The sequence below is a fragment of the Carassius carassius genome, chromosome 47 (genome assembly GCF_963082965.1).
Source record: "Carassius carassius chromosome 47, fCarCar2.1, whole genome shotgun sequence".
In the NCBI taxonomy this organism is placed as follows: Eukaryota; Metazoa; Chordata; class Actinopteri; order Cypriniformes; family Cyprinidae; genus Carassius; species Carassius carassius.
The window spans coordinates 741,467-757,500 of record NC_081801.1 but is presented as its reverse complement, the minus strand read 5'-3'; the positions used below and the strand labels follow the sequence as shown (position 1 = coordinate 757,500).

The 16,034-nt window shown below is 37.1% G+C and overlaps 1 protein-coding gene across 1 annotated transcript; it reads left to right on the top strand.

The window, feature by feature from the left end:
- The first annotated feature begins 2,176 nt into the window (after nt 1-2,176).
- LOC132130462 (asparagine--tRNA ligase, cytoplasmic-like) lies at nt 2,177-14,855 on the top strand. Its single transcript, XM_059542174.1, has 15 exons — nt 2,177-2,345; nt 5,617-5,699; nt 5,783-5,848; nt 6,846-6,938; nt 7,021-7,110; nt 7,209-7,287; nt 7,407-7,477; nt 8,251-8,337; nt 8,922-9,143; nt 9,968-10,167; nt 10,244-10,379; nt 12,798-12,911; nt 12,984-13,115; nt 13,258-13,389; nt 14,479-14,855. The coding sequence occupies exons 1-15, from the start codon at nt 2,312-2,314 to the stop codon at nt 14,608-14,610; spliced, it is 1,671 nt and encodes a 556-aa protein (XP_059398157.1). The 5' UTR covers nt 2,177-2,311; the 3' UTR covers nt 14,611-14,855.
- The last annotated feature ends 1,179 nt before the right edge of the window (nt 14,856-16,034 follow it).

Genomic DNA, 16,034 nt, shown 5'->3' with positions numbered 1-16,034 from the left:
TCTACAGTGCATAACATCATCAAAAGATTCAGAGAAACTGGAGAAATCTCTGTGCGTAAGGGACAAGGCCGGAGACCTTTATTGGATGCCCGTGGTCTTCGGGCTCTCAGACGACACTGCATCACTCATCGGCATGATTGTGTCAATGACATTACTAAATGGGCCCAGGAATACTTTCAGAAACCACTGTCGGTAAACACAATCCACCGTGCCATCAGCAGATGCCAACTAAAGCTCTATAATGCAAAAAGGAAGCCATATGTGAACATGGTCCAGAAGCGCCGTCGTGTCCTGTGGGCCAAGGCTCATTTAAAATGGACTATTTCAAAGTAGAATAGTGTTTTATGGTCAGACGAGTCCAAATTTGACATTCTTGTTGGAAATCACGGACGCCGTGTCCTCCGGGCTAAAGAGGAGGGAGACCTTCCAGCATGTTATCAGCGTTCAGTTCAAAAGCCAGCATCTCTGATGGTATGGGGGTGCATAAGTGCATACGGTATGGGCAGCTTGCATGTTTTGGAAGGCTCTGTGAATGCTGAAAGGTATATAAAGGTTTTAGAGCAACATATGCTTCCCTCCAAACAACGTCTATTTCAGGGAAGGCCTTGTTTATTTCAGCAGAACAATGCAAAACCACATACTGCAGCTATAACAACAGCATGGCTTCGTCGTAGAAGAGTCCGGGTGCTAACCTGGCCTGCCTGCAGTCCAGATCTTTCACCTATAGAGAACATTTGGCGCATCATTAAACGAAAATACGTCAAAGACGACCACAAACTCTTCAGCGGCTGGAAATCTATATAAGGCAAGAATGGGACCAAATTCCAACAGCAAAACTCCAGCAACTCATAGCCTCAATCCCCAGACGTCTTCAAACTGTTTTGAAAAGAAAAGGAGATGCTACACCATGGTAAACATGCCCCGTCCCAACTATTTTGAGACCTGTAGCAGAAATCAAAATTGAAATGAGCTCATTTTGTGCATAAAATTGTAAACTTTCTCAGTTTAAACATTTGCTACGTTATCTATGTTCTATTGTGAATAAAATATTGGCTCATGTGATTTGAAAGTCTTTTAGTTTTCATTTTATTAAAATTTAAAAAACGTCCCAACTTTTCCGGAATTCGGGTTGTATTATAAAACACAATAGATGCAGAATTATCTGTTAAATTGACTGAGATTCCGACCACTGCATTGGCTGATCTATTAAAAATTTGCATAATTAGGGTGTTTATGTAATGTGAAAAATTTATAAAAAATTTTAACCTTTCTCTACATTTATTTGTGCTTTAGACTTATTTTATTTTAATTTATTTATGTTTTCTTAAGTCTCTGGTTTGCATATGTTACATAATTTTTTTTTCTTCTTTATTTTTTCTGTTACTTAAAAGCATGTTATGTATTTTTTTATTATTATTAATGCCATAAGCAAGAACAATACAATGAGAATTATCATTTGCAAAACAGAAGAACACAACTAAACAACAATGCTATAAACCAGTGCAAACATATATATGTATGTATATATATATATATATATATATATATATATATATATATATATATACATAGCCTACATATAATTTTCAAAGGAAAAATAAAAAAATTTTGCTACAAGGTCACATGTACTTGTGCAGTTTTGTAAAGCATTACAATGAAGCTTAAAATCATTTTTAAAGTGAGAAAAATTTGAATGTCATTTTATGAATATGAAACTTTCCCATATATATTAACAATAGTAAAAGATATGCTTCATCTTTATCAGTATCATGCACATTAAAGTATATTCATGTCAGAACCGCTCAGCTATAAAGCAATGCTCAAAAGAAGGAAGATCATTTGAACTATTGTTTAGTTGTTTATATGCATGTTTTTTTCTCTCTCTTTAATGCTGTCTACAGATTAAGATTGTTCTTCTCTCTTGTGTATGTGGAGTAAATTGTTACAATTTATTGATATAATTTCATCAAAGATTAAAAAAAAAGTGACTGACCGACGTCAGAAAGCAACCAACTCGACTCCCTTTTATTCAAACTCCCGCCCTCTCGCATCACCCCAACCAATCAGCTTTCCCGAAAAAGCGTCATCTCGCGAACGAGCCAATCCTCGCCCGATGCGACAGAACGACTTATGGCAAGCCCAAAGAGTAATTCTGAACCTACTGGCTTGCTATAACGGCTCCTCCCGCGCACGCGTCCCCGGCGGCTCGTGCGCGTGTGTGCGGTGACAGTAGCGAGACACCGAACCGATTAACGGAGCGTTTACCTGAAAACACCCCCCGAACCGAACCGGACTGTATTCACCTGCGGATATGGCGGACGAGAGCGTCGCGCGGATGTCGATCAGTGAGTCTGATGATGATGATGAAGGATTGCGTCAGATCGTTCTGTCCTGTTATTACTGATCTATTCTACACATACACACTGCAGCACGCGACGCATACTTGATTTTTCTGTATAATTATTCTTATTATGTAGTATTGTACCAATGATGTATTTATATAGATCGATATACTACATAAACACCCCGATTTATATCACTGTACTTCACTAATATTGATATTTATTAGCGTTCTACCGTACTACTGTACTTGTTTACATAATTATAACGTTACTCCTGCAGGGGTTAAATCTGTACAATATCTGCAGAGGGTTGCATCAGAATGTTCTGATCAATATCTCATACTGTATAGACGCCCATGATTATTATCTAGATGCAAAAGATAACCGAGACGACCTTTAAGCTGGCCTGGAATTTTTAACTAACGTTAGATTAAAAAGTTTGAAACAGATATAAAGTTCAACATTTTGATTGATTGATTGATTCAGCATTAAGGCATGTTCCCATGAAAACTATGCACGGTGTTCGTCAGCAGATATTCAGGCCACCTGAATAAAAAAATATACATTTTATATTTAAAAAAGTTACATATATATATATATACCGTAATTCCTCAAATAAACGCCAGGGCCTTTATTTACCTGAACTGCAGAAGGTGACAGGCTTTTATTTGAAGCAGGCTTTTATTAGAGGCAGGCCTTTATTTCTAATTCCATCTGTTTGATAAGTAATTGTTTTAAATAACCTGTTTTAAATTAAAAGCGATGGCGTTCCAGTGGACAGAGATCATAACACTAGCACAGAATCAGTTCAGAATCAATCACCAAAAGAGTATCATCAGCTCCTCGGTGCTCGAATCGGAAGCGTCTGACAGAAACGCTTCTCGGTTCAGTGTACTGGTGATCCGAAAACCGATGCCACCGGTTCTTGACTCGAGAACGAGAAACGCTCCGGCAGTGGGCGTGTACGTTCATTATCTGGCTCTGCTGCACACGTTTTCCCCGGCCTTTATTTAAGACCGGCCTTTATTTGTCCGTGTTGACCACGCCCCCGGCCGCTATAAGAGGCCCTGCGTTTATTTGACTACCGTTTTTTATTTGAGGAATTACGGGTATATATATATATATATATATATATATATATATATATATATATATATATATATATATATATATATATATATATATATATACATATATATATATAAAATAGCATATTTTAAAAACTTTTTCAAATATAAAATGTAAGTTTATTTGCAACAGTTATGCTTACAATAGTAAAAAGATATTCATGACGGTAAAACAGCACATCTTCTGACGAACACCGTGCAGTGTTGTCATGGTAACATGCCTAAATGCTAAATCAATCAATCAAAGGCAATGTTGTGATGTTGCTTAGCTTGTCTGTGATCTATGGCTCCATTTGAAAGCAGGTGATGCGCTCAGATTTACTGACTAGCTGCGCAGAATCATATCCTTAGATTATCGCCCAGCTCTAGCTACGATGCTAGGATGTTTTAACATTTTGGTTCCACATGAGTATTTAATGTTTCATGCATCTGGCTTGATTAGCATGTTTTTAACACTATTAGAATGTTGCTAACATTTTTAATCATGTGTCTAACTTGATTAGCATGTTGCTAGTATGTTTTTACCACGATTGATATGTTGTTAGCATGATTATCATGTTACTAACATGTTTCTAGCCTGTTATTACCATGTTGTTAACATGTTTCTGACATGATTAGCTTGTTACCATGTTTTTAACATGTTGTTAGCATGATTAACATTTTCTAGCATGCTTAGCTTGTTATTAGCATGTGGTTAACATATTGCTAGCATGTCTCTAGCATGATTAGCATATTGCTACCAAGTTTCTGGCGTGATTATCATGTTGGTAACGTTTTTTAGCATGATTAACATGTTATTAGCATGCTTTCATCAGGATTAGCATGCTGTTAGCATGATTAGCATGTAGGCAGCATATTGCTAGCTTTTTGTTTACAGGATCATCATACTGTAAGGCTAGCAGGTTTCTGACATTATTATTACATGTTTCCGATATGATTTACATGTTGTAAAAATGTTTCTAGCATGATTAGCTTGTTATTAGCATGATTAGCATATTGTTAGCATGATCAACGAGTTTCTACTAAGTTTCTGGCATGATTATCATGTTGGTAACATGTTGCTAATCCTGTTTCTAACATGATTAGCATGTTGTTAGCATGTAGTTAACATGTTTTTAGCATGCTTCTAACATGAATAGCATGTTGTTAACATGTCTCATGATTAGCATTTTGCTTTTTCTGCATGATTATGTTGGTAACGTTGTTAATCCTGTTTCTAACATGATTACCATGTTGTTAGCATGTAGTTAACATGTTGCTAGCAAGCTTCTAACACGATTAGCATGTTGCTACCATGTCTCTAGCATTATTAGCATATTGTTAGCATGATTAGCATGTTCCTACCACGTTTCTGGCATGATTATGTTGGTAACGTTGTTAATCCTGTTTCTAATACGATTACCATGTTGTTAGCATGATTAGCATGTAGTTAACATGTTCCAAGCATGTTTCTAACATGATTAGCATGTTGCTACCATGTCTATAGCATGATTAGCATATTGTTAGCATGATTAACATGTTCCTACTACGTTTCTGGCATGATTAGGTTGGTAACGTTGTTAATCCTGTTTCTAACATAATTAACATGTTGTTCACATGATTAACATGTAGTTAACATGTTGCTAGCATGCTTCTGACATGATTAGCATGTTGTTAGCATGTCTCATGATTAGCATGTTGCTACCAAGTTTCTGGCATAATTATGTTGGTAACATGTTGCTATTCCTGTTTCTAACACAATTACCATGTTGTTAGCATGATTTGCATGTAGTTAACATGTTGTTATCAATCTTCTAACATGATTAGCATGTTACTAGCATGTCTTTAGCATGATTAGCATTTTGTTAGCATGATTAGCATGTTGCTACCAAGTTTCTAGCATGATTATGTTGGTAACATGTTGCTAATCCTGTTTCTAACACGATTAGCATGTTGTTAGCATAATTAGCATGTAGCTACGATGATGCTAGCATGCTTCTAACATGATTAGCATGTCTCTAGCATGATTAGCACATTGTTAGCATGTTGCTAGCAATTATAATATAACTGATTCACATTCCCGTGAATAAACACATTAGTTTTGATGAATGAATCAGACGGTTAAAGAAGAGTCTCAGCGCACTAACAGACGCTGCTGTCTCCTGCAGAAGAGCTGTACGTGTCTGATAAACACGGCAGTGATGAGGACGGAGACGGATCTGAGCAGAAGCCCTTTAAGACCCCGCTCAAGGTGCCTGATCCCAGCAGATTCAGAACTATTTCATATTTCACGTACTGTTCCTGTTTCCTCAACGCTCTCTGTAATCTTCTCAGGCCCTGTTGTTTGTTGGAAAACATCCTTTTCCGGTGATCTATGTGGACTCGCAGAAGGAAGGAGAGGTGTGAAACCAGCACATTACTCTAACTAACAGTAACGAGAATAATCATACTCTATAAACATACTCTGATCATAATCATAATCTACTCCGGACAGCTGAAAGTATAACAAAGTTATTGGGCAAAAAGTGACTCTAAAAGCATTTTAAATATGAAACCTTTATTGAAACAATACATAAAATGCTACATTTAAAACCGATAAAGTAATTGATAAATACTATTTTAAAACTATAATTAGAATTCGTATTTGTTTTATTTTTTCGATTTTTCACTTGTAATTTTATTTTTAAAATTTTGTGATTTTGTTTTTATTTTGTAAAAATGTCTATACATTTCTACGAAATTTAGTTGTTTCAGTTTTATTTCAGTACATCAAGTTAAAATTATGTTGCCGTGGCAACAAGCTGAAATAATATACATATAAAATGGACTAAATTTTTAAATATTTTATTTTATTACAGTTAATGCTACATTTTCTTTCAAGTAACAAATATTTTGCATGCTTTTAGTTTTTAGTTAACTAAAATAGCTGTTATAATTATAAATAATATATATGAATTTACATGTCTAAATTAAATTCTCAGATATCTCAGCTTCCAATAAATATTCATATTAAGGGTTTATCTAGTATTTACTTCTTAATGGACAAATCTGTGCAGACATGTGCAAAAATTATATTCCCAGTCTTTAGATATATTTTGAACTTTATGAAAGTTTCTATAAATTATATAATCTGTTCTGAAAAAAAAAATTTAACTTAAGTCTTACATTTTCACAAATGTACATATTTGTTTGCATGGTGCATTTAAAATTTGATGCATGGTGCATTAAAATAATCCTTTCTTTTTTTTTATTGGCATATTTTGCATAAAATCATGTTTTAAGGTGTTTAATAATAACTTGACACAGTTTCATAGGAGTAGTGATTTAGCTGTCATGTGTACTATGCATGAATAGTTTAACCCTTTGTTTGACCGTTGTGGTGTGTTTGTGTTGTTAGCGTTGGGCCGTCATCTCTAAGACTCAGATGAAGAACACAAAGAAGCTCTTCAATCGAGAGCAAATGAAGAACGAGAGCAAAGACAAGAAGGAGGTACGTGGCTCCTCTATAGACCCATAATTCCCGTCCTGTATGTCTGTTTTAACCCCTGTCTGTCTGATCCTGTGTTTGACAGGCTGAAGATGCTGAACGCAGAGAGAAGAATCTGGAAGAAGCTAAAAAGATCGTCATCGAGAACGACCCCAGCCTTCCTGAACCCAAAACCGTGAGTGTTTTCAAGCGTTTTATCCGAGTGCACAAAGCAATTCAGACAGTTTGAGATGTAGCTGATATGAAAGTGAGAGTTTTTCTGGTTGCGTTCAGGTGAAGATTGATAAGCTGGAGGCGCTCCGAGAGCAGAGGGTGAAAGTGTTCGGTTGGGTCCATCGGTTACGCAGACAAGGTGAACAGATTTCGTTTTCTGAAACGATCAACCTGAATAATCTGCAGTCTTAGTGAACGGCTACACGAACATGCATTCATAAAGCTTAGTTTCAGTGAAGATATATGTGTTTTTTTCAGGAAAGAACCTCCTGTTTATTGTGCTGCGTGATGGAACCGGGTTCCTGCAGTGTGTTCTTACGGACAAACTGGTACTGAGTGTGTTTGTTCATATTTTACACAGTCATCGATGGCAAAAATGATATAGGATTAAGGCTGGGTGATGCCCTACTTGCAATCAATCAATCAATGAATAGAAATAAATGCAGAAATTATGTAGGATTAGGTTTGGGCGATGCCTTCATGAAAATTTTTTAAATAAAAATTAAAGCAGAAATTGTATAGCATTAAGGTTGGGCAGTGCTTTGATTAAAAATAAAATAAAAAATAAAATAAACATAAAAGCAAAAATTATATAGGATTAAGGCTGGATGATGCCCTAATTAAAATAAATAAATAAAAATGAAACATGTTTTATATAGGATTAGGGCTGGGCATTGCCTTAATTAAATAAATTAAATAAACATGTAAGCAAAAATTATATAGGATTAAATTTTGGGCAGTGCATTAATTAAAAATAAATAAAAATGAAAGCAAAAATTATATTGGATTGTTGGATTATACTCTAATATATATATATATATATATATATATATATATATATATATATATTAACTATGTATACAATTTTGCTAAAATAAAATAGATGGATATAACAATTTATAGATTTTATAACAGTATTTATTAATGTATAAAAATGTATATAAAAAATTATATTTAATAATTGTGTTTAATTGTGCTGATATTTGAAGCATATCTCAATATTTTCCAATTGTGTTTGTGTTGCTTGATGTTTCATATTGAGTTAAAGAAGTGAACTCCAGTTAAGTGTAGTTGTGTGTGTTGGATGTGTGTGTGTGTGCAGTGTCAGTGTTATAATGGTCTGGTGTTGTCTACGGAGAGCACCGTGGCTCTGTATGGAACGGTGAATCCTGTTCCCGATGGCAAACAGGTGAGAACACTTCCTTTATTCATTTATTCAATTTAATATAATATGCGACCCTGGAGCACAAAAACTGTCTTAAGTGTTAATTTTTAAAAATGTAGCTTTATGCATCATCTGAAAGCTGAATAAATAATATTTCCATTGACGTATGGTTTGTTAGGATCGGACAATATTTGTCTGAGAAAGGACTTTTACTATAAAATCTGGAATCTGAGCATGCAAAAAAAATCTAAATATTGAGAAAATCACTTTTAAGGTTGTGCAAATGAATTCTTAGCAATGCATATTACTAATCAAACAAAGTTTTGATATATTTACAGTAGGAAATTGACTAAATATCTTCAAAGAACATGATCTTTACTTAATAACCAAATGATTTTTGGCATTAAAGAGAAATCTATACAGTGTATTGTTGGCTATTGCTACAAATATACCCCAGAGACTCAAGACTGGTTTTGTGCTCCATGGACACTGAAGATTACTTTTAATTGTCTATGTTTAAAGGTTAGTTGATCTAAAAATGCAAGTTCTGTTGTTGTTATTATCACATGCCTGATTGATTTCTACAGTTTCTGGTTTTGTTCTGAAAGGCTCCGGGCGGTCATGAGCTGCACTGTGATTTCTGGGAGCTGATCGGTCTGGCTCCGGCCGGCGGCGCTGATAACCTTCTGAACGAGGAGTCTGACGTGGACGTGCAGCTCAACAACCGGCACATGATGATCCGTGGAGAAACCGTCTCCAAGATCCTGAAGGTCCGGTCCGCCGTCACGCAGTGCTTCCGAGAGCATTTCTTCAGCCGGGGCTACTACGAGGTCAGGTGTCTTCACAGATCGTCATGTCTTTCTGTCTACGGTTGTAAAGAAACGAAGGTTTTTGAGGAAAACATTCCAGGATTTCTCTCCTTATAATAGACTTCAATGATGACTTCAAAGAGCTCTACAGGATCCCATCCAAGGTCATCTAGAGAAACCATTGCTCATTTTATATGTGACCAAGTCTTGAGTCTCTGGGGTATATTTGTAACAATAGCCAACAATACACTGTATAGATTTCTCTTTAATGCCAAAAATCATTAGGTTATTAAGTAAAGATCATGTTCCATGAAGATATTTTGTTAGTTTCCTATCTTAAATATATCAAAAGTTAATTTTGCATTAGTAATATGCATTGCTAAGAAGTCATCTGGACAGCTTTAAAGATGATTTTCACAATATTTAGATTTTTTGCACGCTCAAATTCCAGACCATTGGTCTCCACTGAAGTGCATTATATGGAGAAAAATGTTTTACTCAAAAAAAGACAGAAAGAAAATAAGAGATATCTTGGATGAAATGGGGGCAAGTGACTTAAAAGCAATCGTTCAACAACAAAAAAATGAACGTTAGCTGAAAATGTACTCACTCTCAGGCTTTCCAAGATTAGGATGAGTTTCTTTCTTCATCAGGTTTGGCGAAATATAGCATTGCATCAGTGTCTCATCAATGGATGCTCTGCAGTGAATGGGTGCCGCCAGAATGAGAGTCTGATAAAAACATCCCAATAATCCACAACACTCCAGTCCTTCCATTATTTGCACATTTTCAGCACATAAGTCATTGTGCAAATCTATTCGAACCTGGTTGTTTGTGGTTCTCAGATAACTCCGCCCACTCTGGTGCAGACGCAGGTGGAGGGCGGCTCCACGCTCTTCAGTCTCAACTACTTCGGTGAGAACGCGTTCCTGACGCAGTCGTCTCAGCTGTACCTGGAGACCTGCATCCCTGCACTGGGAGACACCTTCTGCATCGCTCAGTCGTACCGCGCCGAGCAGTCACGCACACGCAGACACCTGTCCGAGTGAGTCTGAGACCTCAGTGTGCATTCAGTGAGCTGACAGAAGCGGGTCAGTGTGTGTGTGTGTGTGTGTGTTCAGGTATACCCACATCGAGGCCGAGTGTCCCTTCATGAGCTACGAAGAGCTTCTGAGCCGCTTGGAGGATCTGGTGTGTGACGTGGTTGACCGAGTCCTGAAGTCTCCTGCTGCACAGCTGCTCTACGACATCAACCCGGTGCGACCCCTGACCTCACACACTGACCCCCTGACCTCACACACTGACCCCTGACCTCACACTGACCCCCTGACCTCACACACTGACCCCCCGACCTCACACTGACCCTCTGACCTCACACACTGACCCCTGACCTCACACTGACCCCCTGACCTCACACACTGACCCCCCCGACCTCACACTGACCCCCTGACCTCACACACTGACCCCCCGACCTCACACACTGACCCCCTGATCTCACACTGACCCCCCCGACCTCACACTGACCCCCTGACCTCACACACTGACCCCCCGACCTCACACACTGACCCCCTGACCTCACACTGACCCCCTGACCTCACACACTGACCCCTGACCTCACACTGACCCCCTGACCTCACACACTGACCCCCCCGACCTCACACTGACCCCCTGACCTCACACACTGACCCCCGACCTCACACACTGACCCCCCGACCTCACACACTGACCCCCTGACCTCACACACTGACCCCTGACCTCACACTGACCCCTGACCTCACACTGACCCCCTGACCTCGCACTGACTCCCTGACCTCACACACTGACCCCCTGACCTCACACACTGACCTCACACTGAACCCCTGACCTCACACTGACCCCCTGACCTCACACACTGAACCCTGACCTCACACTGACCCCCTGACCTCACAAACTGACCCCTGACCTCACACTGACCCCCTGACCTCACACACTGACCCCTGACCTCACACACTGACCTCACACTGAACCCCTGACCTCACACTGACCCCCTGACCTCACACACTGAACCCCTGACCTCACACTGACCCCCTGACCTCACACACTGAACCCTGACCTCACACTGACCCCCTGACCTCACAAACTGACCCCTGACCTCACACTGACCCCCTGACCTCACACACTGACCCCTGACCTCACACACTGACCTCACACTGAACCCCTGACCTCACACTGACCCCCTGACCTCACACACTGACCTCACACTGAACCCCTGACCTCACACTGACCCCCTGACCTCACACATTGACCTCACACTGAACCCCTGACCTCACACTGACCCCCTGACCTCACACACTGACCTCACACTGAACCCCTGACCTCACACTGAACCCCTGACCTCACACTGACCCCCTGACCTCACACACTGACCTCACACTGAACCCCTGACCTCACACTGACCCCCTGACCTCACACTGACCCCTGACCTCACACTGAGCATCACAGTCCTGAGACGCCTGAAAATAACATCACATTTGACATTTTAGGCCTGGATGATTTTATTCAGGCTTGTAAAATTGATGGAAATCAGTATTATTAATTTTTATAACTTTTTCTTATATTAAAATATTTACATTTATACCATTTGTTTTTTAATTAAGATATTTAATTTTCAGGTTTTTAGCTTTTTGATTTCTTGTAGTTTTTGTTTCTAAAAAACTGTTTCGTTTCTGTTCTTATATTCTAGTTTCAATAATTTTAGAATTTCAATTTTAAATGAAAATTAGAAATATTTGCCTATGCAAAAACAATAAAAGTTTTTTTGTCTTGTTTTATTTCAGTTAACAATTTTATTTTCAATTAAGAATTTTCATTTACATAAAAAAAATAATATTGGAATATTTAACGTTAAAGTTTTTGTAACTTTTCGATTTTTATTAGTTTTTGTTTATTAAAACTGTTTCGTTTCTGTTCATTTATATTCTAGTTTCAGTAATTTTAGCATTTCAGCTTTAAATGAAAATTTGAAAACTTTCAGTATTCACTTTAAATTTAAATGATAATAGAAATAGAAATATTTGCTAATGCAAAAAATTATAAAACAGTTTTTTGTCTTATTTTATTTCAGTTAACAATTTTATTAAAATTTTTACAATTTTTAAAAATATTAAAATATTTAATGTTAAAGTTTTTGTAACATTTATATTTTTTATTAGTTTTTGTTTTTTAAAAACTGTTTCGTTTCTGTTCATTTATATTCTAGTTTCAGTAATATTAGTATTTCAGCTTTAAATGAAAATTAGAAAATTCTTTTTTTAATTTTTTTGTCTTTTATTTTTTTCAGTTAAAATTAATTTTATTACTTTTTATAAATAGTTAATATAAAAGTTTTTGTAAGTCTTTGATTTTTAATAGTTTTATTTTTTTTTTACTTTTGTTTCTGTTCATTCATATTCTAGTTTCAGTAATTTTAGAATTTCAACTTTAAATGAAAATTAGAAAACTTAATTTAAGTTTTTCCATTTCAATTTTAAATGAAAATGAGACATTTTGCTTATGCAAAAAATAATAAAATATTTTTTTTGTCTTGTTTTATTTCAGTTTTAGTTTTACTTGACAGGAAGGGTTATAGAAATCCATAAGAAAGTATGTAAACCTGTGTAATCTGTAAATAAATCTATTTTTTGTTTCTTCTTCTAGGACTTCAAGCCTCCCAAACGTCCGTTCAAGAGGATGAACTACACTGAAGCCATCGAGTGGCTGAAAGAGCACAACATCAAGAAGGACGACGGGACGTTTTATGAGTTTGGAGAGGTGTGTGTTTCACCGAGTCTCGTGTGTTCGCGAGAGCTTGGATATTTGACCGTCCGTGTGTCACTTCTGCAGGATATCCCAGAAGCCCCTGAGCGACTGATGACAGACAGCATTAACGAGACCATCCTGCTGTGTCGCTTCCCAGCCGAGATCAAATCCTTCTACATGCAGCGCTGCGCTGAAGACCGCCGCCTCACCGAATCGGTGACAGCCACAGCCAATCACAACACAGTAGTGTTTAAACATGCAGATAGATGAGCCAATGAGATTCTGCTGTGGGCGGAGCTTCCAGACTCATATGAACTCATATTCAGGGAATGATTGGGTCTGTGTGTGTGTTTGTCAGGTGGATGTGCTGATGCCTAACGTGGGTGAGATCGTGGGGGGTTCGATGCGTATCTGGGACGCCGAGGAGCTCCTGGAGGGGTATAAGAGAGAGGGAATCGACCCCACACCCTACTACTGGTACACCGACCAGGTAACAGCATACCCTTCAAACATTAACACTCTTGTTCATCAAGGATCATCATATTATTCTGATTTCTGAAGATCATGTGACACTGAAGACTGGAGGAATGATGCTGAAAATACAGCGGAGCATCACAGAAATAAATTACACTTTAACAGAGATTCACACAGAGAACTGCTGTTTTACATTAGAATAATATTTCACTATTTTTAGTGTATTTTTAATCAAATAAATGCAGCTTTGGTGAGCAGGAGAGATTAAAAAAATGTTTTTGCGCTGAAGTTGTCTAAAGTGTTTGTTTTTTACAAAAACCTGAATATACATTGTTGACTAGTATATTCATGTTTTGTGCATTTCTAATAATAGTTTAGTGTATTATAATAATATAATAGTCAAGACATGTTTGCAGGAAGAATATTGAATCCTTTTATTTTACATTTAACAACACGCAGCAATATTTACATGTTTATGTACATATTTATGCTCCTCTGAACGTGGAAACTAGTTTAATGTGTGACCCTGGAGCAGAAAACCAGTCAGAAGGGTCAATTTTGTGAAATTGAGATCTATGCCTCATCTGAAGCTGAATAAATCCTCTCTCCAGTGATGTGTGGTTTGTTCGGAGGACAATATTTGTCTGAGATGCAACTATTTTAAAATCTGGAATCTGAGGGAGCAAAAAAATCTAAATATTGAGAAAATCATCTTTAAAGTTGTTCAAATGAACTCTTAGCAATGCATATTACTAATCAAAAATGAAGTTTTGATATATTTACAGTAGGAGATTTACAAAATATCTTCATGGAACATGATCTTTACTTAATATCCTGATGGTTTTTGGCCTAAAAGAAAAAACTATAATTTTGACCCTTACAGTGTATTGTGGTCTATTGCTACAAGAGACTCGAGACTCTGAAGGGTCACAAATATTTCACAAATAATTACAGTAACAGCAAGTAAAACTGAATTAAATGTGAAATTTTGTAACACTCTAATAATCTTCCTCTAAGTTTGAGAAGAATAATGTCATTAGATTTGACAGAAATGCAAATCTAATGTGTGTGTGTGTGTGTGTGTGTGTGTGTGTGTGTGTTTCAGAGGAAGTTCGGCACGTGTTCTCACGGTGGATATGGTCTGGGTCTGGAGCGGTTCCTCACCTGGCTTCTGAACCGACATCACATCCGGGACGTGTGCCTGTACCCTCGCTTCATCCAGCGCTGCCGGCCTTAGACACACACACACACACACACACACACACACACACACACACACACACACTCTCATCGCCGGAGACCATGTTCAGAGATCTGATCAGAAGATGATTCTGTGTTATATTACTGTAATAATGTTTATCTGTGGCATAATAAATCCCTGAGATCCTGCACTTGTGTTTGTTTCCATCAGAGGGCAGCAGAGAGGCTCGACTGTGCTTCATCATCATCATCATCAATAAATGATCATTTAATTTGCTTTCATATGCAAAGAGAAGATCTCTTTTGTTAACCCAGTCCTTTTATTATATAGAATTAAATTAGTAAAATTAGTAATTGAAGAAAAAAAAAAGAATAATTTATGTAATAAAAAATTAATTAACCAGGTAGCCCTGTACTTTTATTATATTAATAAAAAAATATTCTTAATCTTAAAATTATCTTAAAATGCTATATTAATTTATTTAATAAAAATTAGTTAGTAAAGTAGCCCTATGTTTAGGAAATGAATCAGTCGTTGACATGATAGACTTGAAAAAATATGGAGGCATAAACAGATAAATAATAATAAGATAAGAAAAATTTAAAGGTTAAAAAAAATAGTAAAAAATAAATACTAATTAACAGAATATGATAGCACTATTCATGTGTGTAATAAAAAGACAAAGTAAAATAAATTAATTAGTACAGTTATTAATTGACCTGTTCACAAAAACACCCTGTGTGTGTGTGTGTGTGTGTGTGTATTCTGTCCCACAGTTGTGTCTCTGACTTTGCCTTATCACATTATCGATTAAAAACTTAATCTACAGATAAAGCTTTCTCTACTTTTTTTGAACTGTTTATAAAGAGAGGATGCTTGAGTTTTTCAATCAACCAAAAAAATTGCCATTGATTATTTATATTAAATGTTTCATTTTAAGGTCATTTTAGTTTATCTCTTTTGAATAAATCCCATTTGAGGTGCTGCTGATCGACCTTTTTTTTCTTTTTTTTTTTTTTACTGATTTGATAAAAGTGTTTATTACTTTGTTTCTTGGTGCTCTGAAAGAAACGTCTTGACTGATCGCTTGAGCTGCTGTTTGGATGGATTCATGTGTCAGCATTGAGTTTGACCGACGTCTGACGCTCCACGACATGTGAAGGCCAGCATCTCTGAATGTCACTCTTTATCTGACCGCCCTGATCCTCCTCTCAAGTAATGAAAAGCAAAATGTCAGCCGATGAGACACAAGCGTGAACGCCTGATAACCAGCAGAGAAAGATGTTTGACACAAATCACATCAATATAAGCCACTTACCAGAGGACAGCTGGCCGTTTTGTGTCTTATACTATATGACAGACTGCATTTAAGAGTTAAATAAAGAAATATTACATTTTTAGGTGAGTTTAGGTTTTGAGTTTAGGTCATTCTCTCAATGTGCATTCAAAAGTTTAGAGTC

Coding starts and splice junctions, on each gene's coding strand:
- LOC132130462 (XM_059542174.1), top strand. CDS start 2,312: ATGGCGGACGAGAGCGTCGCGCGGATGTCGATCA. Junction 2,346..5,616: donor CGTCGCGCGGATGTCGATCA/GTGAGTCTGATG, acceptor TGTCTCCTGCAG/AAGAGCTGTACGTGTCTGAT. Junction 5,700..5,782: donor CCTTTAAGACCCCGCTCAAG/GTGCCTGATCCC, acceptor TAATCTTCTCAG/GCCCTGTTGTTTGTTGGAAA.